This window comes from Crocodylus porosus, unplaced genomic scaffold (genome assembly GCF_001723895.1).
Source record: "Crocodylus porosus isolate Cpor-Errol unplaced genomic scaffold, CroPor_comp1, whole genome shotgun sequence".
NCBI classification, from domain to species: domain Eukaryota; kingdom Metazoa; phylum Chordata; order Crocodylia; family Crocodylidae; genus Crocodylus; species Crocodylus porosus.
The window spans coordinates 161693074-161714230 of NW_017728886.1; the positions used below are offsets into that span (position 1 = coordinate 161693074).

Here is a 21157-nt window from a genome sequence, read left to right on the forward strand (position 1 = left end):
GATCCACTCTCCTCCCTTTCTTGAAGATCGGCACCACATTGGCCTTCTTCCAGTCTTCGGGCACTACACCAGAGCGCCAGGAGTTTTCAATCCTGTGTGTTTACAAATTGTATACAATAAAGTCCCTAAACAGTTAAAAATGGTGTGTTTGTGACCATTCCATGCCTTTTTCAGTCAATATTCTCTCACCTTTTTCGCAGCATCACACCACAAAGACTTCTCTGACTGGGTCTGTGGGTTGCTTTTTCTGGCTACGCCCAGAGGTTCAAAAAGCCTGAGCCTGAACTGATTCAACCTTTGCTGGTTAGTCTAACTTGCAAAGTTTGAACCAATTTGAATGTAGATAGACATTCCCTTTTCATTCCAAAAATGCAGGCACATGTCTGTAGTAGCTCAGGCTAGAAACCAGGGGGCAGGAGAGCAGTCCTCCCTTCCCTTCCACACTGCTGAGCTGAGGGGGGGCATGGCCCAGCCCAGGCAGGAGCTCTTATTAGGGAGGGGTTTCCCCACCACCCCTCAGTGAAGGAGCCAGCAGGGATTTACACAGCATTGAGTTACACAGCAGGAAGTCACGCAGGAAGCATTTCTCAGCCCATCAGCAAAACAAAAGAATCTCTCATTAGTTCAAGCTCTTAAACAACTGTTTCCAAGGAGGGAATGGAGGGACATTACCAGCTACCTGTTGATTAGCTCCAAGAGTCATAAGTCAACACAGTCCTGTCTCCCTTTGTTCTGTCTGCCATGGCACAGAGCGTTGCCAGCATGTGGTATGGTAGCTAATGCTGAGAGGTGTCTGTGTAAGGCAGAAGGGACGGGGGAATCCCTGCTTGAGCAGGGGTGGTGAGGGACAGGGCATATTCAGGCTACCTGCTGTGGCCACAGGGCTCTCCGCCCAGCTGCCCTCCCTCCAGGAAATCCACGCTGTCTGTACAGCCATGCCAAGGTGCCCCCTGCCTGCCCAATAGCAGCAGGGGCAGTAGCAACATGAAATTGTGCCCCCTGATGCTGCTGGGTAAGCAGGGGGTGCATGTCTGGTGCAGGGCTCCCAGGGGAAGAGAAACAGGACAGGGAGCCACAAGTGGACAGCCCACATCCTCCCCCATTCCACTCAGCACTACTCTGGCTGTGCCACTAGAGGGGGAAAGGAGGGGGAAGAGGTGGGCATATGTCCCACCTTTCCATTTTGAAAAGGTGGTCACCCTAGGTTCAGCCCCCATTCAGCATGAGGGCAGCCACAGACCACACTGCCCGGGTGAGCTCTACTGCATGAGTGCCCTGCCCTCTTCTTTCTCCTCTTACCCCCCACCCCAGCCAGTTCCCAAGACCTAATGCCCAGGCAGCCCCCCACACCCACGCACATACATCACCCATGCACACATCCCACATTCCCCCATATCCCCATGGGGCAAGGGTGTGCAGGGAGCAGATAGCTCAGCTCTAGGCCCCAGCTCTGCACCTCCTTGTCCACAGGATCAGGGCTGTGCCCCAGCTCTGGCCCCAGCCCTGGCTCTTTGCTGTCCCTGCCTTGCAACCCCAGCCCATGATCTGACCTCACCTGCCCATCCCACTCCCAAACACTGCTTTCTACCCACCCATGGCCCCATCCCACATAAGGAGTTTTGGTGAGCTGTTGTGCAAATGGAGGCAGGGTTCTGACCTGACCTGCAACAAGTCATTAGAACTACCTATGTGGCCTCTGGACCCAATAACTGCTATCACCTGTTGTCAATAGTGCCTGGACTGCAATTAGAAGGTTGCAGTTTAAGCTGTACCTGTTGCTGACAGAGCTGTACCAGAGTGCCACAGGTGACACCTACCCCTATTTAGGCCCAAGACCTAGATCACATGATCTTGGCAAATCTGCTCAAATGGAGTATGTCACAAGCCCTCTTAGAGGAGACAGGGATGTTGGTGGGTCATACCCCATGGTGAAGGTGGCTGTGGCTTGGAAGTAAGTGAGGGGTGGGCATCAGGAGAGTGAGGGCTTATGAGTTGGGAGTGCAGGGCACAGGTAGTGCCAGGGGGCTGTGGTTTGGGACTGAGGGGTATCAGCATGGTCTGGGAAGCAGGGTACTGTGGGTCAGGAGTGAGGGGCAGCAGCAGGGCTGGGTGGCTGTGGCTTCGGAGTGAGGGGCAGGGGGAGGGCACTGGCATATCACTGCCCACCTCAATCATATCCCCCCACAGGTGTCTTATTTTTTTAAACTGGAAATATGGAAACCTTATATAAAGTCACCTCGGAAAAAGATCTCTGGGTTTTATTTCAGTTTTGATGTTGTGGTTTCATTTTGAAAACCTCAAGGGTAATGGATGAAAGAGATAAACAAACCCAATATTCTTCTCTTTTGTCCTAGTAAAAGTCAAAGAGCATCAGCTTCCTTCTCCTCTTACAGTTTTCTAGGATTTTGTTCTAATTTGCTAAATATAATTTTAAAAATAAACTTATCCAATGCCCCTTTGCCTTTTGCATTCAGCTTGTTCAGGGGCTTCCCTATAGATCCTGTGTGAGCAGTAATTAATTGAAAGAGAGAGTGCATGTTAACTTGTTTTCCTGCTCTCCTACATTATTTGCTATGCTACTTGGTATTGCCATGCTTTGTTTTGTTTAAGTATCCTTGGCATCTAAGAAGATTGAATTAAATAGTCTTGTACATGCTGCCACCTGCTGTGATCAAACAGAAAACACTAGAAGACTCCATTGCTTTCAATGGGCTTTTGGATCATGTTCTAAATCAGGACCTAATTCAGCAACATTTCTGGGCAGTGCCAAAAATACCTGCAACCTCAACTTGTAAGACGTTGGTATGCTGGGGTGGATGGCAGGGGAGACACGAGGGGCCCAATCCTTGTTGTGGCAGCACAGCACCAGCCCCTTCCCTGCCCTCTACCCTGAGGTATAACATGCCAAGCAAAATGCCTTCAGGTACCATACTCTGGCACCTGTGCTGGGGGATACCTACCCCTGCCTTTAAATAAAGGGCCAAATTATGCTCTGATACAACTGTGGGCCTCCCCCTCAGCCCTGCAAGTTGTGCCACATGCTGTACCCAGAGGCATGGATGACTGGTGCCACCTTAGTCAGACCAGTCCCGCCGACTTCCGTGGCCGATCCCTGCGGCCGATTGCTGCAGCCACTTCTGGAAGTGGCTGTAGCAATCAGCCGGCACTTGCAGGGGGGCACCGGTACTCCCATCTGCCCCTGCTACCCATTGCCCAAGCAGCAATGTGCACTGGCATTCTCAGGCGGTGCATGTGCACCCCCGTGTACCCTCTACACATCACCACTGCCCAGAGGTGCAAAGGCAGGAAGCAGGGGGACTCCAGAGGCTCCAGTGACAGTAGCAAGAGAGCAGGAGGAGCTGTGTCTGAACCCAGAGCTGGGGGGTGGGGGACTGCAGGTTAACCCCTCAGTGCCCACATGCAGCCCATAGACCATTAGTTGAACTCATTACTACCAGACATTGTGGAAGCTGACAGTTCAGCCAGATTCCAAAAATGGGACAAGACAAATCATTGGAGGAAAGAGGCATCAGCAGCTATGGAGCACAGAGGTGAGGGACAGAGTCTCTGAATCAGAACTTCCTAGACCACTGGTTCTTAACCTTTTTTGTACCCGGACCCATTTGTAAACATTGATGGCCAGTCCCAACCCAGTGCCCCTCATTCCTGACCTGCTGCTGCCAGGCCCTAGCCCCTCAGTGTGTGGGGCAGGGTGTGGGTGTGTGGGGTGAGGTCAATGTGTGGGGCAGGGGAGCCCCAAGCAGTCCCCTTGCAGGCTGGAACTCTGCCAGTCTGCAAGGGAAAAGCCACAGTTTCCCACATTTTTCTCCTTTAAAGGACAATCCAGTTTTAAAATTTGTTCACAACTCTTTCATATATCCTTGCAACCTACTTTTTTTGCAACAGGTGGGGGCAATCTTGGGGATAGCACTGCCAAGCCTCGGGTCTGCACAGATGTAGTTAGGGATCTTCTGGAAGGGCTGGATGTTTTCAAATCTGTGAGCCCTGATGCCTTCCACCCACAGGTGTTGAGAAAGCTGGCGGGGGTCATTGCTGTGCCCTTGGCCAGGCTGTACGAGCGATCGTGGTCCACAGGCCAGGTGCCCAGAGATTGGAAACTAGCTAATGTGGTCCCCATTTATAAGAAAGGGAGAAAGGAGGACCCAGGAAACTATAGGCCCATAAGCCTCACATCAGTCTTGGGGAAAATCCTTGCAAAAATTATCAAGGATCACATCTGTGAGAGGCCAGCAGGGGAGATCGTGCCCAGGGGAAATCAACATGGGTTCGTCAAAGGCAGGTCCTGCCAGACCAACCTGATGGCCTTTTATGACCAGGTAACTAAATCCCTGGATGATGGTCTCACTGTGAACGTAGTCTTTCTAGGCTTTAAGAAGGCCTTTGACACTGTCTCTCACCCCATTCTCATTAATAAATTGAGTGACTGTGGCATTGATGCTTACATAGTTAGATGGGTTAAAAATTGGCTGATGGGGCGCACCTAGAGAGTGGTGGTGGACAGGTCATACTCGACCTGGCAGGATGCGAATAGTGGGGTCCCTCAGGGCTCGGTCCTGGGGCCTACACTGGTCAACATCTTCATCAGCAACTTGGACAAGGGGGTGGAAAACATGTGTCCAAGTTTGCTGATGACACCAAGATGTGGGGAGAGGTAGGCATACTGGAAGGGAGAGAGAGGCTGCAATTAGATATAGACAGATTACAGAAGTGGTCAGATGGTAACAGGATGGGGTTCAATGTAAATAAATGCAGGGTGCTGCACCTGGGGAGAAGGAATCCACAGCATGCATACAAGCTGGGGAGCTCCCCTCTTGTGAGCACAGAAGCAGAAAGGGATCTTGGAGTCATTATTGACACCAAGATAACCATGAGCCGCCAATGCCAGACTGCAGCCAGCAAAGCCAACCACACCTTGTCGTGCACCCAAAGATGCACCTCAAGCCGGTCCAGAGAGATGATACTCCCCCTCTATGCAACACTGGTCAGGCCACAATTGGAGCACTGCATCCAGTTCTGGGCACCGCACTTTAAGGAGGATGTGGCCTGCCTTGAGAGGGTTCAGAGGAGGGCCACCTGCTCGGTTGGAGGGCAGCAGGACAAGCCCTATGAGGAGAGGCTGAGGGACCTGGACCTGTTCAGCCTCAGCTAGCAGGGGCTGAGGGGGGATTTGGTGGCTGCCTACAAACTTGTTAGGGGAGATCAGAAGCAAAAAGGAAGGGCCCTATTCCCCCCAGCAGCACCTGGGGTGACGAGGAACAATGACCAGAAGCTGCTGGAGAATAGGTTCAGGTTAGAGACTAGGAGGCACTGTTTCACTGTTAGGGTGACTAGGATCTGGAACCAACTTCCTAAGGAACTGGTCCTCACTCCTACCTTAGGTAAATTCAGAAAGAGTTTGGACAAACACCTGCCTGAGGTCATGGGATCCCAGCATGTGCTCCGGCCGGTGGCGGGGGGACTAGATAATCTGTTCAGGTCCCTTCTGACCCCAAACTACTATGAAACCATGAAGCCCAAGGGCTGAGAAATGCTGTCCTACACATCAAGCGCTGGAGGCTGCAAGTAAGGGACAAACAGTGGAAAAAACCCTGCTCATAGAAAACAGTGGAAAGAACCCCGTTCACTCTCCCCTTTCAGCAGCCACTCCCTGCCACTGCATAACACATGGCTATTGAAACTGAACACACATGCAAGAAATCACTAATGGTCCACATGCACTTTTTATCAGAGTCGTCAGTTAATCACAGTTAACGCACGTGATTAACATATTAATCCGTGTTCAAGTTATTTCTTTTAATGCATTAATTGCGTGTGTGGTTTTGGAGCACGCATCTGGGTTCTGCTCCACTGCCATCACCACTGCCTCTAGACCACCCAGCGAGACAGCAGTGGCAGCGCAGAGGACCACAGGGCAACCTGGCATGGGCTCCAAGCTGCTGTAGCAGGGGGGCAGGACACACACAGATGAGCAGCTTCAGCCTGCACGCAGCCGGGAACACAGCTCGGGTGTGAGTAGAGCACTACCCAACATGTAAGGTTATGGGGGAGAAGGGGTTGGGGGAGAGGGGCAGATTGAGGCCCCCACAGTGTGGGGAGGAGCAGGGCAGAGACAGGGGCTGGGGTAAATGGGGCCCCGGGGCTGGGGCAGGTCATGGGACAGAGATGCAGTGGCTCATTCAGAGGCACAGCTCCTCCCGCTGTGCACACCCCCATGGGAGGCATAGGGGGCACATGCCCCCCCCAGGATTTGTGTACAGGGTGGAGGCAGGATGTGGGCTGCAGGCTGGGGCTCTCTACTTCTCGCTGCCTTTCCCCCTGGAGCTGCACACTAGCCATGCTGTGTGTTGCTTGCCTGCCCAACAGTGAGAGACACAGCATGGCATTGCACAGCTCCCAGGGCAATGGCAGCAGGACACAGAGCCCCGAACCCACAGCCCATCTCCCCCGGGGGTGCATGCAGCAGGGGCAGCCACACCCCACCATGCCTGGACAAGCCACCTATGGTTCTATCTCATGACCTGCCCTGGCCCAGGTCCCCATTCACCGCAGCCCCTGCCTCTCCCCCTTATCATGAGGTTCTCAGTCTTCCCCTGACCTCTTCTCCCCACTCCATGTCCCTTCCTTTCTACAGTATTACCTGTTGGGTGGTGTTTATGTGCATCTGGGTCTGCCCCTCACTCCCAAGCCACAACCCCCCCCCTCGGCCCTGCTGCTGCTCCTCACTCCTGACCCACAGTACCCCACATCCTGCCAGGGCACGCAGGGATCGTCCCAGGCTCCAAACCCCCCACACACACCCACAGCCCCCCACACCCTCACAAATTCATGCCCCCACCCCAACCATACAAAGTACCTACGTAATTTTGCATAATTTGATTTTTCTGTGCATAATTGTGAGTTTTTAGCTGTGTGATTAAAATTGCGATTAATTGTGACTAATTTTTTTAATTGCACAACTAATTGCAATCAAATGTTTTAATCGTTTGACAGCCCTACTTTTTATAGCTGCATTTTCAAGCCTTTGACAGCATCTCGGTGGACCAGGCAACTGTGGCTTTCCTCCTCCCCCTCCCACTTGCATACCCAGCAGGGCCTCGCGCTAAGAGAACAGAGAGCCCCTCCTCCCTCTGAGCTAGGTATGTGCCAGGAGAAATTCAAGCGCCAAACCTGGACAGTGGGAAAGAGGGACCCGCGGTCTGCCGCAGTCAGCAGCAGTTATGTTTTTTATGCCCTGACCTAAACCAGGCAAAGGCTCTCTCAGGCTGTGTAAGGAAGCAAAACTGGTTGACATTCCTGGATTGGCATTCATGTAGTTAACTAATGCCACCCCCACAGTGAAGACTTGGAGCAGAAATCTTCTCCTCTACTCACTGGGAGTCTAGGTGGCTTTAGGCACCTAAGAAGTGCCATTGAATCCCCCTCTGCCCCCACCACATTCCACTTTGAAAATAGCAGGGAGGAGGGAGCCCCAGCTTCCCCCATCATGCAACAACACCATTTTCTGAGCAGTAAAACACATTTCACTATTTATACAAATGCACGCGCCGCAGTGCCGAGAAGTGCCTGGAACTGCAGCACAAGCATGTGTACAAATGCCCAGGGAGCAGAGCAGGGCAGGACACAGCATTGCCAGGTCTTAAATATGAAATTATCATATTGGAAGCTCAAAATTATTGTATTTGCTGATAACTATCGTATGCTGAAAAATATGCAAATAAGTCTTATATAATTTCTATTGCTCGCTGTAACATACCAGTGAGAACTGGATCATCAACATTGAAGCATTTATTTTGATGCAAGCAGTCATAAGGAGGGGCTGACTTGAGTTGGTTGATAGCATACCAGGTGTTCCCAGTGAAGGCATGGAGGAGAGGGAGGAATGAGGGATTCAACCCAATTGCCCCAGGGAAACTTGCCAAGAAACAGAGATCATTGACCACTTCCTATGGCACTGCCCATATGCCAAGGGTGTGTGGAAAAAGGTAAGCCAGCTCCTTGAAAGAGTGACAAGAGTCAGGCTGATTACAGGGGGGGTGGTGCTGCATGGACACCTGACTGAGGAGCAGGGGTCCTGGACAACATGTTTCAACCAGTTTGTGTCCTGTGTCAGGACTGCCCTTTGGCAATGCAGAAACCTCCTGTTACACAGGCACGCCAAGCTCAAGGAAACAGACTGTGTTAAAATGTTTCTGAGCGAACTTCAGTCCTACCACCTGAAATCGGCAAGTGAAGATGGAGATTTTCCAACTTCATCTGGAAAAGCAACACCTGGCACAGGTTGTTCAAAGACCCCTTGAGAGGGGAAGTGGACAGAGAGAATGAAGAGGACAGAGATGCAACTGGACCTGGAGACAGCGAGGAGGACTACAACAGGATCAGCAGCAGCGGAAGTGACAGCAATATCAACAGCAACAAGGACAGGGAATGAACTGAGAATGTAAACCCCAAATTGGGGTTTCGACTAAAGGACTGCGATTGGGGTAGGTGAGGGTGGAGGGTGGGTGCGCAGGGGAACAGGGGAGTGGGTGTGTTTATTGTAATGGGAAGTGTGGTTTTCTTAATGCAGTTTTAAGATGTGTGATGGAAAGTTTATGATAGACAGGGTGTGTGTAAAATATATATATATATTTTAATTAAAATAAAAACAAACCCAAAAGTCAGTCTTTTGACTCAGATCAAGCATAGTCAGTGCACATGCATGTACATATGCTTACCTGGCAAGGGAAACACTGTGACCACTATGGCGGTCATCCTAGTTGCACCTGGGGAAGACCACTTTTCTCCTGGCATGGGGATAGTACCTGCCAAGGTAACATATAGTAAACCTCCCACTTAGCTGCTGGAGGGGGAAGGTCTTGGCTTTATGCCTACTTTATGGAAAAGGGAGACTCCTCCCTAGCTTGCTCCTGCGGCCACATGGCTGAAGGCAAGCAAAACCCAGGGGGCATCTGAACCCCAAGCCTCTGAGCTTGGGCCTGCACGTAGGACGCCCGCCAAAGGATTTGGAAACCTCTGAAGCCCCAGGCAGGGGGGAGGATGTTTATTGGGAGTAAGGCCACTTATGATTCTGGACTGACTCACAGGTTTGGAATTTGAATTGGCAAATTTGGCTGGGAACATGGAAAATTTTAAAAAAGAAAAAAAACAACAAAAACCCAAAAGTTGGTTAAGATTCCCTGATAGTGATTTGGGTTTTGCATCTGTTGCATCAATTAGCAGCCTTCATAATGACCCTGCATTTTGAACAGACTGCTATTAGGGGTCATACATCGTACAAGAGTCAAAGTTATTGTCCAAAGACGACAACTATCATACACCTTGCAACGCTGGCATGGCAGAATTGTTAGAAATAGAATATTGTTAGAAATGCGCAGCTTGCATCTTGCACCTGATAAGAAAGAAATACTGCCAAGGACTTTTTCTTTCCCAGCCTTGCTACAGCCTTTCTTATGCTAATTGCAGTTTTTCCCCCTCACCTGCCTTAAGTCTTTCTCATGAGGATTGCAGGAGCCAAAATTCAATTACCTATGTCCTTGAAAGGGGCGGGGGGGAAAGTAAACTTTTGGTGACCTGTTGTAGTTTCTGAGCATGCTTAATTAGCTGATGCATATTTACTTCTCCGCCCTGCATACTTAAGTAGTTAATTATACTATACATGCGATGTATGTAGTGATGTAACTTACATGTATGTTTGTATGAAACGGAAGTAAGCTGTAAGAGTTCCTGTTTCTGCACACATGCCCAGGAGAGAGAAGATAAATTTCGCTTGCGAATACCAATGCAGGGTCAGAGTAATCTGAGTACCTGACTCTGCTCTGACCTTTGTTTGCAAACAAATACCACTTTTGTGCCGTTTAATGTATGTGTGTCTGTGAGTTTTTTGCGGGCCTCCAGAGAAACGAACCGCTTTATGCATCAGAATCGCACGCAGACTGGCTCAGGCTCAGCCAGGGATAAGAGCCTAGCATGGACACGCCGACACCCCTAACACAGCTCGCATGTGCGCTACCACCGCAGCCCTCCACCAGGCGACAAAAGCCCTCGCTAGACGCCCTCACGCATGCGCCTGCGCCTGCGCACGCGCAGCTGCTTTCCCGTGCTTGCCCTCACCGGAGCCTGCTGCGCACGCGCGGTTCCTTCCTCCTTCCCCAACCCTTGCGCATGCGCGCGGTTTCTTCCCGCCTCTTCCCCCCTCCGCCGGGGCTTTCATGTGTGCGCCGTGAGCCAGCTCTGATGGACCGCGTGCGGCCTCTGCTCATGCGGCGGTTGCTGGCGGGGGGCGCGCTCGAGGCCTCCCGGAAGCTCGCGAGCGTCGCCGCAGCCGCTTCGTCATGGCCCGGGCAGCGCGCGCTGCTGCTGGGGGCGGCGCCCGGGAGGCGGCCGCGCGCCTGGAGTCTGCGCTGGGCAAGTAAGTGGTGCCCGGGGCGGGTAAGGACCTGCAGCCTGCTCCGCCCCCGGCGCTTCCCCTAGGCGTGGATGTGTGTTGGGGCGCGTGCGTGTTCAGGTTGGGCGCGTGTTCAGGTTGCACGCATGTCCCTGCATGTGTGTGCAAGTGGGTAGCATGCATATGCAGTTGAGTGGGTGGGTGCATGCACATGTACATGTGCATATGGGTGGGTGGGTGTGCATGTGTGTGAGTACACATGTGTATACAGGTGGGTGGGTGTGTATACATGCGGGGGGCATGTGTGCCTGTTCAAGGGCCAGTGGGCACTGGTCAGTGCACTTTGCTCGATGTCCCCCCTTGGAGCACTTGTTATTGCTTTAGTCCCAAGAGCTGTGTTGGAGCCCCCTTAATAGCCTCCTCTAGGAACAAGGTGGGGGGTGAACAGTTTCTGTTGTGGTCCTGTGCATCTCTTTCTTTGCCCACCAGATAGGCCTGCCTGAAACATTTTAAGTCCATGAGCCTGAGTCTAAGTAAGTGATTCTCAGGCAGGAGGCCACAGCCCCCCAGTGGACCTGGAGATCCTTTCCAGGGCTCTGCGGAGCGCCATGCAGGGTCAGTATCCTCGGGTGCGCAGGCACGATTCGCGAGGGAAACCAGATGGGAATCTGCAGTGTTAGAAATATTCTGTCCCGCTGTAGTCTCCCTGAGCTCTTTGCTAGACAAGTTTTTCTGTTACTTGTTCCATAGCCAAGAAACAAGTGAAAGCTAAGAGCTGGCTTTGACCGAGAGAGGTCTTTCAGTCTAAAAAAAGATTGAGAAGCACTGGGTCTGGGTCACCCCACAAGTGTACTGCATTATGGAGTCGTAAGTGATCAGCACCTTTGAAAAAGCAGCTGCATTTATTCAGGAGTCAAAGCATAAAATAATCATTGTGAATCTTCAGGACAGGCCCAAATTTAGGGGCTGGAGTCCCTGGGACCTCTGTGAAATGGGGCTTTTGTTCCAAATTGGACAAACGGGTCCTGAATTAGTTGACTGAAATATTTGACAGCTAATTAATGAAATGGACATACTAGTCCTTTTTACATTTTACCTGACCCTTACTCATCGTCTCTGTACACTTGGGACAGTATAAAACCTGTTAAAGACCCAAATGTCGACTAAGGTGGTTAATTTCTGAAAACGTGAGTAGTCAAACTTAAGCTTATAAGACTCTTAGCTACAAAGTTGAGCATCTGAGTGTTACACGGCCTTGTTGTTACAGGATGACCGTGGATAAGTCACTTCACAGTTGAAGATGAATCTTTATAAAGCAGCTTAGGATCCAGTGATGAAAAACACTAAGTTTCACCACCCAAACATGGAAATAACTCATTTGCTTAACAAATGGAGTCCCGGTCCCTACACTGAGCTCCATGCGAGCAAACTTCTTCACATATAGTTTGTTGTGGCAAAGCTGTTTCAGTTCTACAACTGCTTTAAGTTCTTACATGTTACTCTAACTTAATTTAATTTCCATTCTTTTTTCATTCATTAAAGTAAAAGACATAATTACTATGAGGAAGAAAATATTTTTATTTTGTTCTTTGCATACACGGTTAGTTTCTTCTGTTGTTTGTATAACACAATAAATCCTTCAAATAGGAAGAGGTTCTTGGTTGTAGCTGTGTTGGTTTAAGGATGTAGACAGGCTAGGTTCTTTGAGTTGATGCGATCTCTTTTATTAGACCAACTGAGTAATTGGAAAAAAGTTCTTGGCAAGCTTTCGGGCCGTCACTCTTCTTCAGGCATAGGGAGTCTCTGCTGTTCCTAGAATAGAAAGAGAAATACAAGAGACATTTAGAATAACGAAATGTGCATATATATTATAACCACAGCCATTAGCTTACACTCAGAAAGAAATGTGGTAACTGCATTTTTACTCTCCCTCCCCCCTTTACCCCCCACCCTATTTAATTTGATGATGGCTCTTTAACTAGGCTATTTATAAGTTATCAACTTACTGTAGAGAGATGGGGAAATAATCTCTACTGAAAAAATCTCTATCTTTTGATCAAAACGCTGCATGCACAGAATAGAAAATTGTAACTGGTGAATATTTTTCTTCAGATGAACTATGGCACCATGCAAGTACAGAGGCTTCTCAAGCCACGTTAGCTAGTGTATCACCCATTTTTGCCGTGGTAAGTGTATTCCTGTGTCTCAGCCAATGGGGGCCAGCTGATCTAAGCTTACAGTAATGTTTTTTAATTTAAGAACAATTCTCAACAGAAAGAACTGGTTGTTCTCCCTATGTGTCGTCAGTGTGTCTGTTCCTACATTTAAAAACAGTCTTAGCTTTCCCCACTGAAGGAACCATTTTCTCAATATTAAAACAGTGAATTATCATGTCTGCAATTCTGAGTGCTAGAAGGAATATCATTTTTATATATACAGTTGATAGAATTAATGTAATGATGATCCATCAGAGATAACAGATGGTTGTCTGTTTGCAAACTGTTTGACACCAAGAAGTGGTGTAACCACAGATGTAAGCAGTTGTAACAGATAAACCAGTAGAAAGCATGGATTCATATGGAGTCCCTAATCCCTTAGTGAGATCCATGGAGCTGGGTTTTTTTCAGCCACATGCAACCTGATATTTAATATAAAAGCACTAGCTTAAAAAATGAAAGCTGTCTTGAATCAGGTGTGCATCTTAAAGGCAAGACTGTAAATTTGATTCAATCCTTGCAGTTTTTCCAATAGAAATAATTTTAAGTTTTCCAGACAAATACATGTGTCATATTTGCTACTTTTGGGATGTAAATGCAGTCAGTAAGGTGTTAATGCTATCTACTACTCAGCACGCTAATGTAACCATCTATTATATTCCTGATGTGTCACTGTAAACGCCTTTCCACAGTGCTTGCCCTTCTCTTTGCAAATTGTCCAGTTAAGAGAATACAAGATAAAACAACAGCATTTGCAATGCAGAATGTAAAGGGGTTCTATTTTGGCCATTGTAATAAACCTCATTCTGTGTAAAAATCCTTCTTTTTCCTGAGAAGTAAACAGCTAAGCTAAAAAGATGTTCCATATGACTTGAAGACAGTTTGCTGAGGTGGGATAAAATATACCCCGCTAGACTTCTAGGCTAGTGGTTTTCAACCTTTGTTCAGATGCAGACCCCTAAAAACTTCAAATGGAGGTATGGAGCACTTTGGAGATTTTGAATGTACGTGCACAGATCCTTTTGAATTGTAAAACCGGGTATTCATATATTTTTGATTGATCATAGTCGTCTTTCGTGGACCCCTTAGACATAGTCTTCGGACCCCCAAAGACCCACGGCCTATAAGTTGAAAACCACTATTCTAGGCAAATACAAGCAATTCACACAACTTTCTTCCTATGAGTTTATAGCAGCTTTATGAAGACAAAATATTTCTTTTCCCCCCCACCTTCAGATGAAATTTGACAAGGAAGGAAATGTTACCTCTTTTGGTAGGTAGAGTTTTAATTTTCTTTTGCCATCTGTTGTTTCTCTTATACAATATAGAATGCACCAATAATTTTCCCACCTATTTTTTTTTAAACATCTCCTTGGTAGAAAGAAAAAAAACAGAGTTGTACCAGGAACTGGGTCTCCAAGCTCGAGATTTAAGATTTCAGCATCTAGTGAGCATTGAACCTAGGAACAACAAGATCATCATGAGAATGGAGGTAAAATGATACTAGTTTGAGTAGGTCTTAATCTTTATAACTGTCAATATAACTTAAAGCAAATTTAAACTGTTTTTTTTACCTATATTGTTATGTTCTAGTCATGGGATCCTCTTAATATCAGCTAGTTGTGATCTTGCATATATTATTATGCACCTCTCCTTGGAGATCACCTTGGTACTGAATATCCTAAAGTAGAATAGCTTTTCTTTATGTTGGGCTCTCCAATAGCTTGCACTAATGAACTCCTTCCAGTTTACAGAATGTCTTCCTCTCTCTCGAGGGTCAGACTCTTCTGTTTATGACTATGACAGAACCATCCACTCGGAGGCAGTGGAGCACCATCATGACAGTGAGAATGGAGCGTGGAGGGGGCAAGGCCCCCTGCAGGGCTCTCTCCCTGCCATCATGATAGCACTCTGCCACCTCTAAGGAGCAGGTCTGGGGGGTGGGGGGCAGTGAGGCCAACAGTGCTGGCCTCTCCTGCCCCACCCCCCTCCGGCCCTGCTATCATAGCGGTGGTCCTCATTCTGATTGGTTGTTTTACTAACCAGAGTGCTCCAACAGTGTTACGGACAGCTGGACTAAGCCCTTTATTATATAAGAAGGTATACATTTTCCATATATAGAATCTAATTATTGGGAGATAGTCTTGAATTCAAAATAGTCTTAGATTTGAGTGAATACAGTAATCTTCACAAAGTCTAAACTTCTGCCTAAATGCACTTTCTCTTTAAGTTTTTGAAGGCTGTGGTATCACCGGAGTTTCTTCTGATACTAGATCATCGCAATATGAATATGGAACACTGGCTGTCCAGAGAATTAGCACCTCAACTGGCTGGAGAAGGGCAGCTAGTTACGTATTCCTTGCCCTTCGAATTTAGAGCCATTGAAGCAATCCTGCAATATTGGGTGAGCTGGTTGCTGTTATTGTACATTTAAATTGTATGTGTGTGTTAAGCTATTTTTTGAAAATGTTGCTTCATAGGAGTGACTATTTTTTGAGGGTTTTTTAAATCTTTTTCTCTTTAATCTTTGCAGCAGTACTTCAGGTTTGTTTTGGGGTTCGTTTTGTTTGTTTCCACCCCTCCCCCCCCCCCCCCCGATACATTGATAAGGAGGACAGTTAGCCACTAGAGCAGCTTCTCCAAGGACATGGTAGACTTTTCATTATTTAGAGCTTTTAAATGTCTCTCAAATTTATTATAGTTTCTTGTAGAATTTGCTGCGCCAATGGTTTGTAGCCTGCCTTGCAGAGATCATACCAACTGCTCACAGCGTTTCCTTCCAGTCTTAAAGTATATTGTTGTTAATGAAAACCGCATTTTTGTTAGGTGGAGTACTTTTTAAATACATGAGCCTCACCTTGCCTTTTTTTCAGTATAGCTAGCATCAGATTTCAGTTTTATGTAACAACACTTTTCAAAAGCATTGTCTTCTAATATTGGTTTCTCCTTGAAAATGATGACAGTATTCCAGGCATCTTCTAGTTACTGAAAAGTCCATTATACAGTTACCTGTTACAGTGAATTATGTGGTCAGTGAGAGGGGTCAGTTGCCCAGGCCATTCTAGAAGGATTGTTTTAATTCTTATGAAGGATCATGTTGTTATCTAGATCAGCAAACTGCAGGCGAGACTTAACCTTTTGCAGCCTCAGATCCTTGAGACACTGGAAGCTCTAGTGGACCCCAAGCTTTTGTCTGTGGATAGGAGTAAACTACATGTTCTACTACAAAATGGCAAGAGGTAAATAAGAGTAAGCCATAGAGAGAATAGAAATGATGTACGGTGATACTTTGAGGCGGTGGGGGGGAAGCTCTGTGTTGTGCATTTTTATCTTTACCATAAATGCAAGTATATGAAATATTTGGTAATAAAGATACTCCTGCTATGAGTTGATAGAAATGTAACTTACTTTCTTAAGTTGTATATTATATCAAACAATAATGCTAAACAATTTAGCATGTTCATTGTAATGTAAAAATAAGATAAATGATTCCAAAAATTAAAGAAAGCTGCAAATAAGTGAGCATACTGGGCTATCATTGTATATCAGTATGAAATGTGGATTTCCTGCCTGAATCCTACTTTATTTTTCTGAGTAAACTTGGTCCCTGGAGACATGTCCAGAAACGTCTTGCAATTAAGGATTTGTGATTATGGAGCAGTTTTTCCCCAAATGTATTAGTACCATAGCTGACTGTAAGGGCTAGATAATTTAAATTTCCAAGCAACTTTCCTCCAGTGATTCTATTTTGACAAGATCTCTGGGAAATGAGTGTGAAATGATTATTTCTCTACAGCAGTGCCAATGAGACTGAGTAATGGCTTGTCTGCCTCTTTGTGTTCTCTCTTAGCCTGTCAGAATTAGAAACAGATCTCAGAGTTTTCAAAGAAACTCTGCTGAAAATCTTGGATGAAGAAGAATTAATAGAAGAGCTCTGTCTAACTAAATGGACTGATCCACAAGTATTGTAAGTTTGGGAGGGAAATTGGGACATTTAGATGAGGAATTTTCTCCTAAAAAAAAAAAAAAGTCACTTTGTAAATCCTAATACTTTACCTTCAAAAAAAATTCCCGTCATCCTAGATGGAACAAAACTACTTGCGTCAAGATGAGAGCATTAAGGGTGCTGCTTCATCATCCATCTATAATAGCTGGCTGGCATTATAGCTCCACATGAGAAAATTATGGGACTAAGAAAGCAAAGAGAGAGTAGATTTATTTCAGTTTGTAATTTTAGATAAAACTTTTAGAATATATTTCAGGGAGAAGAAGAATGGAAAATTTCTGTTGTTTTCATACATGCTTAAAGTTCATGTTGGTATAGATCAAATGTTTTACATCCCAGTATTAATAAACTGCCATGCTTCCCTTGCTGCTAACTTTGCCCACTAGCAGAGTTCATAGGATGGAACTGGAATCTCATGATAGTAACACTGAATACTGTTTTCATGCAAAACTATACAGCAGTAATACATGGCACCCCGAGACAACTGTATATGGCTAAAATAGCCCTATGACACCATTTTGAGTAGAGTAGCACACACAGCAGTGGCACTGGTCACTTTAACAAAAATGCCATTAAATTAAAAAGCAAAAAGTGGAGACTCTCCTTGACAAGATGTTGGCCTGATTTATACTTGGATACTGGGTGTATTGACAGACTGATGGGTCTCGGGAAGCTGAGAACACAGACTGATTTGATGATTTTTATGCAGTGCCACAGGTGCAGTAGGTGCTTTAGTGACATGATCCAGTTCCTTGCCCTAACGAGCTGCTACAGTCTAAATAGATTATAAAAGTCCCAAGAGGTGGGGTGATCAGGAATTACAGGTGAAACATGACAGATGTGGGAAGTGTACCTAGGGGAGAAAGGAGCAGTTATATGTAAGGATGAGTAAATTGACTCTGACATAGTTACTTGTCAGCTTGAAACTACATGTCGTGAAGCTTCATTAGGAGTGTCAGCAGAACATCAAGGGACTTTACCTTTAAGTCTTTTGGGCTTGTTGTTGAGTCCCTCTTTTCCTAGATCTGTACAAGGGTTAATGCAAAGGCAATCACAAATGAGAACTGAGCTTGGGGTGCTTGGTACAGCTGGTGTCAGGGCACTGAAGCTTTCTTAGGCTTTACACCCAAAGCCTCTAAAACTGGAAGATTCTGAATCAAATGGTCTGCCTCAAAGTATCCTCTCTAAGAGACATATGAGTGTCCTCTTATCCCAATACTTACTTCAGCATGGTTGTAACAGTTGCTAGAAAAAATCAGATTTACAGGGATTCTTTTAAATTGCTCCCCTGAGAAGGCACGCACAAATAGCATTCACTGAAGACTCTGCAGAGGAGAAGCCAATCTCCTCTGGTAAACAGTGCTGTTAAAGTTGTACCATTGGGGAAAAAAGTGGAAGTTCTTCTAGGCTTCTCTCCTGTGTTGTATGCTTTAGCTATTTTTGATCTCTAAGAACTCAATTTTTGCCTTGTGAAATTAAAATCCAAAATAACTCCAGAAATTGACCTCAATCAACTCTGTCCTAGAGAGAGTGACCAAGTGCTCCAGCTCTTGTGGCCATTGCCAGGTAGAAACTGAATCATTTGGAGAGAGAGACTATGATTGCTCAGACTTCAGATCAGGAAACAGCCAAAACAGTTTCACATACTGGGTAATGGCCACAGGTTCCTCTGCTCACAGAGTGCTTCACCATAGTCACTGTTGATGCATAACTGAAGACGATAAATATTTTTCCAATCCAGCACTTAAGTCAACAGATCTCCTTGTGTAATCGCTAGGGGAAAGGAGAGTTTCAGCACCATTGCCAACTTCCACCACTTGAGGGCACCAAAAACATTTAAAATTCTCCTTTTAAAAAAGTGTCACCATTTAATGCTGGGAAACGATTTGTACATCACCTGCACGCATTTATATTATGGCAGTTCATTTTATTGATCAAAGTAATTGATTGTCTCTGCTTGTCAATTGATTAAAAACTGAAAGAACATGTACCATTTTTGTCTATGCTGTTAGTAACAGTGGAGGTTTCCAACATACCTGATGGGTTAGGGAGCATTGGTGTCAGATGTGACTATTAAAGGGTTTTTTTTCTCCTCACTATTTTGTTCTGAGTCTCCTCTTGAGAGGCACATTGTAGACAAGTGTTGCTGATACCTAACAGGAAAATAAAAATTGTTGCTTACAGTAAGGAGAGTACATCTGGAATTGATCATGCAGAAGAAATGGAACTGTTGTTGGAGAATTATTACAGACAAACTGAAGATCTTGTTAATGAAGCTCGTGAACTCAGAGTATTGATCGATGATTCAGAAAGTATCATCTTTATCAACCTGGACAGGTTAGCTACTCTTTATACCATGTACCACTTATAGATGGTCGGAAGGTAGGCAACATTAACTTCTGCAAGACCTTTTTTGCAAATTAGTTGAAGAGAAAATTGATTACTGGACTCTTTTTCATTTGAGGTCTTATATCTTTGAAAAGCACAAACAGTGGAAGCCACATTTTGCTTTCCCAGTGTATGTTCTGGGCCATAAAAAGCAACAGAACAGGTTTATTAGAATATGCAAAACAAGTTTGGTTATTAGCCAAGCTTCAATAAAAATGGGGAGCCAGGGACTGGGAAATTCATTCCACATGATTCTAAGATGTAGTAAAGAAAATGCTTGCATGTTCACAGAGAAAGTAGAGCTGTGGCTTTTTGTTATATAAGGAAACAAAACTATAACACATTTGATTTTGCTCTCAAATGTAAGTGAGGTATAAGTGTTGGTGTCTGCCTTCAAAAACCATTGCATTAGTTTATCTTGGATTCAACTTTTATCAGAAGTGGCATCAGCTCTAAATATGATGGTGCAGTAACAGTGTGAAGTGAATTTAACTAATGGTTTGAAATTTTTCTTATTGTACACTAAGCTTTCTGCATAGTTTGTTTTCCTTAAAGTCTTAAGCTTACAAGTGCAAATGTCTATGTCTGAATGCTTAGAAGCAGCACATAATACACTGGAGAGCTCTCTGTACAGCATCTATTGAATGCTTTTGTCAGAAGGCCAGCAAAAAAGCCTTTCCTCAAGAGAAGTATGAGGAATAGACCCTAACAAACTCAACTTTAAAGTCTGCAGCATTTTCTGACCCTCTCTCTCTAAATATGCTTGCAAGATTAAAAAAAAAAATACTGTTAAGAAAAAAGACAATTTAAGGAAAAAACAGATTCAATTCTGTTAGGGGCAAAATGCAAGTTTCCATGAGCTTGTACTATTACTCTGCACATACAAACTGTGCGAGACCCACAAGCCTGTTGATGGCTAAGTTGAGTGTGCCACCCTAGAGATCCTGATGCAGCAGTTTCAGAACATCTTTGGAATAATCACCTGTTTCAAAAGCTCTTGTTTCTGTGTCGCCTGATTCCAGCAACATTTGCTCTTACCAATTGTTGCAGTTTAGTGCAGACTATATAAAATTTGAGCATCAGATAGCAAGGAGATATTTGCATTCTTTTCATAAATATTCCTTCCCTCTCCAGTCACCGTAATGTTATGATGAGACTGAACTTACAGCTGACCATGGGGACTTTCTCCCTCTCTCTTTTTGGACTGATAGGAGTAGCATTTGGTATGAACTTGGAATCCACACTTGAAGAGGTGAGAACTAATGCTGCTTTGATAAATGACAAATGCTTTGATAAATGTTTTGAAAAATATGGGTTCTGCTTATAGTCTCCACCAGTTTTTAGATTTAAACTCCATTCTCTTCAGTAACATAAATCCAGACTTAAATTGCTGTAAGTGACCAGAAAAATCAGGCCCACTGTTTGTAGTTTTTAAAGCAGTAATTTTCTTCTTTCACTGCAAATCAGTCTGAAAATAAGTCTGTCATAAAATAAGCCATCTGGTGTATGCGCATTCTTCTGGGTTACCAGTAGAGGTGCGCTGATATATCGGTCCATATTGCATTAGCAGTGATTAAAGAAAATTGGCATTATCAGCAATCAGCCTTTTTTGGCTGATGCGGCCAATAATGTCACCGATCAAATGTCGCGTGCGTGTGTACAGCTGCAGCATGCGTGTAGGCAGGAATGCAGTCCAGCAGTTTGGAGACCAGTGACTGGCCAGTAAGTCTGTAGGGCAGAAGGGGCATTGGGTGTGAGAAGGAAAGAGGCATAGAGGGGGCAGATCAAGGCCCCCAGAGTGAGGGGCAGGGGCAGAGTTAGGTGCTGCCCAGCTGGGGTAGGGCAAGATGTTGGATGGAGCTGTGGGTGGCTCATCTGGGGGAGTAGAGGGGGTGCGTCTGTTGCTGTGCATACCCTCAGGGGAGGAATAGGAGGTATGTGCCCCCAGTTTTGTATGTGGGGCAAAGGTGAGCTGCCTGCTACACTAGCCTCTACCGGGGAGGGGGAGTGGGGTGGGCTGGGCCTGAGAGGGAAGGCTACGGCAAATTTTGAGGTGGCCATAGCCCCCCTCCTAGCACTGCCCCCTCCTCCTCCCCCCACTGGGAAGAGGCTAATGCAGCCCCCAACCCACCCTTGCCCTGC

At 46.0% G+C, this 21157-nt stretch overlaps 1 protein-coding gene and 1 long non-coding RNA gene across 3 annotated transcripts in view; one reads left to right on the forward strand and one right to left on the reverse strand.

Annotated features, from left to right (window-relative positions):
• The first annotated feature begins 10238 nt into the window (after positions 1-10238).
• Positions 10239-21157, forward strand: part of MRS2 (MRS2, magnesium transporter) — a 17714-nt gene continuing 6795 nt past the window's right edge. For both annotated transcript variants that reach the window (XM_019544274.1, XM_019544283.1), the window contains exons 1-9: positions 10239-10429; positions 12518-12591; positions 13858-13894; positions 14001-14113; positions 14852-15025; positions 15730-15860; positions 16472-16588; positions 18812-18964; positions 20150-20267. In XM_019544274.1, coding sequence (XP_019399819.1) covers positions 10255-10429; positions 12518-12591; positions 13858-13894; positions 14001-14113; positions 14852-15025; positions 15730-15860; positions 16472-16588; positions 18812-18964; positions 20150-20267 — 1092 coding nt within the window. In that variant the 5' untranslated portion in view covers positions 10239-10254. The remainder of the gene's footprint in view (positions 10430-12517; positions 12592-13857; positions 13895-14000; positions 14114-14851; positions 15026-15729; positions 15861-16471; positions 16589-18811; positions 18965-20149; positions 20268-21157) is intronic.
• The window catches only part of LOC109316336, a 3923-nt gene continuing 851 nt past the window's right edge, over positions 18086-21157 (reverse strand). The window contains exon 2 of the long non-coding RNA XR_002102815.1: positions 18086-18780. This is a non-coding gene — a long non-coding RNA (uncharacterized LOC109316336). The remainder of the gene's footprint in view (positions 18781-21157) is intronic.